Here is a 2,582-nt window from a genome sequence, read left to right on the forward strand (position 1 = left end):
AAAATCAGTGGCCTCTCTTTTTGTGTGTTGGGCCTGTGTTCGGGGAGTGAAGACGCATTGGGCCCAAGTCGGCCTGTGAGCACAGCTGGTTCCCGGTGCGTTGTGTGCGGCCTAATGTTTAGTCCCACCTCGCCCGCGGCAGGCACGCCCAACCTGTTTATAAGCGCTGATGAGGCAGCCGTATCGAACTCCTCTGGTTACTTATTTGGGCTCTTATACACGGCGCTCGCTGCTCTATGCTCTCTGACCTGCGGGCCCATGTGCGCCCGGCCCCACGCATCGTGGCTCAGAACAACCCGTGTGCTGTGGGCGCAGACCTACTACGAGACTGGCTGGGGCCGGCTGCACCTGGGTGGTCAATTTTTTCTATTGTTTTTTTTCAATGTTAGGGCGTGCACGGCTTAGCAAACCATCCTTGCACTGCATTGATTAGTGTTCTGTACTGCATGTGCACGCATTCCGTACTACATGTACAGTTCTCATTTTTTGTTTTCATGTTTTTGCACTTATGTAATCTTTTTTCAAATGTAGTGCAGTGCACTGCTTAGTAATCATACTTGTACTGCATTGATTATGTTCCTGTACTGCATGTTCATATATTTCCGCACTACATTTTTTCAATGTAGGGGCGTGCACTGCTTTGTAAACCATCTGTGCACTGCACTGATAAGGGTTCTGTACAACATGTGCATGCAGTCCGTACTACATGCACAGTTCTCATTTTTGTTTTCGTGTTTTTGCTCTTATGTAATCTTTTTTCCAATGTAGGGGAGTGCACTGCTTAGTAAATCATTCGTGTACTGCATTGATTACGTTTCTATACTGCACGTTCATATATTTTCGCACTACATATACAAATCGCATTTTTCTTTTTGTGTTTTTTCTCTTATCTATTCATTTTTCCAAATTTTGGGGCGTGCACTGCTTTGTTGGGTATGTGTAAACTTCATTTGACAGAGTCTGTACTGCATTGGTACACAACTTGCACTGCATGCGTCCTATTTGCACACTGCTCGAATCTAATGATACATGAGCAAACAATAGAAAAGACATTATCACAGGCATTTTGTACGACAAGTTCATCATCAGCAAACTAATTTCAACAGAAATCATTCTAACATAATCAAAGTTCATCATTACAAGCGATTCTGCATGGCAAGTAAACTAAGTTCAGCAAAAGCAAATGATCACAAGCAAACTAACGATACATAAGAAAACAACATAAAGCAAATTTGATGATAATTCTAAAACGACGCTGGCATTGTTGGCTCTTTGGTCGGCACCATCTTCTTCTTCACTAGTTAGCATCTCCCCATCCCCAGCTGCTCATGGCGCGCTTCTTGGGGGGCTCCTCCTTCTCCAGCTTTGCACGGCGAAGCCCGTCCTAGGTGAGGGTGATGCGGTTCCATATCTCGTACGCTGCGTAGGCGTCCTTTACCGCGTACTCGATGTGCCTCATGGACAGAGGCAGGGTGGCCCGGCGCTTGTGCTCGTCATCGGTGATCTTCTTCTTCATGTTGTTGTAGTAGTCGTCGATGAGCATGCCGGAGATGTCTCCAAGGGAGTACAACTCCTTGGTTGCCTCGGGCACCCTCCACTCCTTCTGGATGTCGACGAAGTTGGCGACTTCCAGATTGACGCACTCTAGCCTGGTTTCGTCGCCGTCGATGGAGAAGCCTGCAAAGGTGTACCTGGGGTCGGCGAGGAAGTTGTCGAAGACGGTGCACCTTTCTGCGGCGCTCAGTTGGAAGAGCAGCACCGGGTGTTTCTTGCCGATGGAGAGTTGGCAGAGGGCTGGTTTCTGCGTCGCTTCAGGCTCGTTGTTGTACTCGAGATCAATGTCGACGATCTTGTGGCGGTGGAAGCTGAGGTGGCGCTCGTACTGCGCGAGGGTGATCGCCATCTGCTTCTTGTCGTTTGTGTGGATGACGTGCAACTTGGTGTTGCCGTGGGCCTCCACGTCCTTGTACTCGTCGGCGAACGCCATCGCCGGTAGTAGGGCTTGGTGTCTTGCGTGGAGATGGTTGTGATGGAGCGATTTGGTGGCAACGCAATGGATACTTGTGCTGTTGTGGAGGAGAAGGCCTATGGTAGGGGTCTGAATTTAAGAGGAGGGCGCGGTGTGGGATGGCCGCATCGGATGGACTGCACGATCTCGGTGATGATGCGGTTTGTGCAGATCGTGGGTTGGTGTTGCGTCTGTGATTGTGGGCTTGTGGCGATGGGACCGCTCCGATTGGGTGGTTGTATGCGAACGTGGTGTTTTTTAACGTGGTTTTATTTTATTTTTGATCAGTAAATTTGTTTTAACCACCACTATCTGTGCGAACGGGCATTTGTCACGTTTATATGTATCCTGTGTGATAATGAAACTGCATTGGTTAGAGCCCCGCACTGCATCGTGTGCAATGGAGAACTGCATGTTGTCTACAGGTGCGTACTTCATCGTGTGCAATAAAGTACAATGTATTCTGCAATTTTACGAGTTTTTCGTTGTGTTCTATACCGTGTATTTATTCATGTAGGTAATCCGGAACTGGATTGCTAAACCGTACTGCTTCATGTAACGAAATGCACTGCAT

At 48.2% G+C, this 2,582-nt stretch overlaps 1 protein-coding gene across 1 annotated transcript; it reads right to left on the bottom strand.

The window, feature by feature from the left end:
* Positions 1–1,384: 1,384 nt before the first annotated feature.
* Positions 1,385–1,987, bottom strand: LOC141026955 (uncharacterized). Its single transcript, XM_073503851.1, has one exon. It carries the CDS (start codon positions 1,985–1,987, stop codon positions 1,385–1,387), a length of 603 nt encoding a protein of 200 aa, XP_073359952.1.
* Positions 1,988–2,582: the final 595 nt, after the last annotated feature.

Source organism: Aegilops tauschii, chromosome 7 (genome assembly GCF_002575655.3).
Source record: "Aegilops tauschii subsp. strangulata cultivar AL8/78 chromosome 7, Aet v6.0, whole genome shotgun sequence".
Classification (NCBI taxonomy): domain Eukaryota; kingdom Viridiplantae; phylum Streptophyta; class Magnoliopsida; order Poales; family Poaceae; genus Aegilops; species Aegilops tauschii.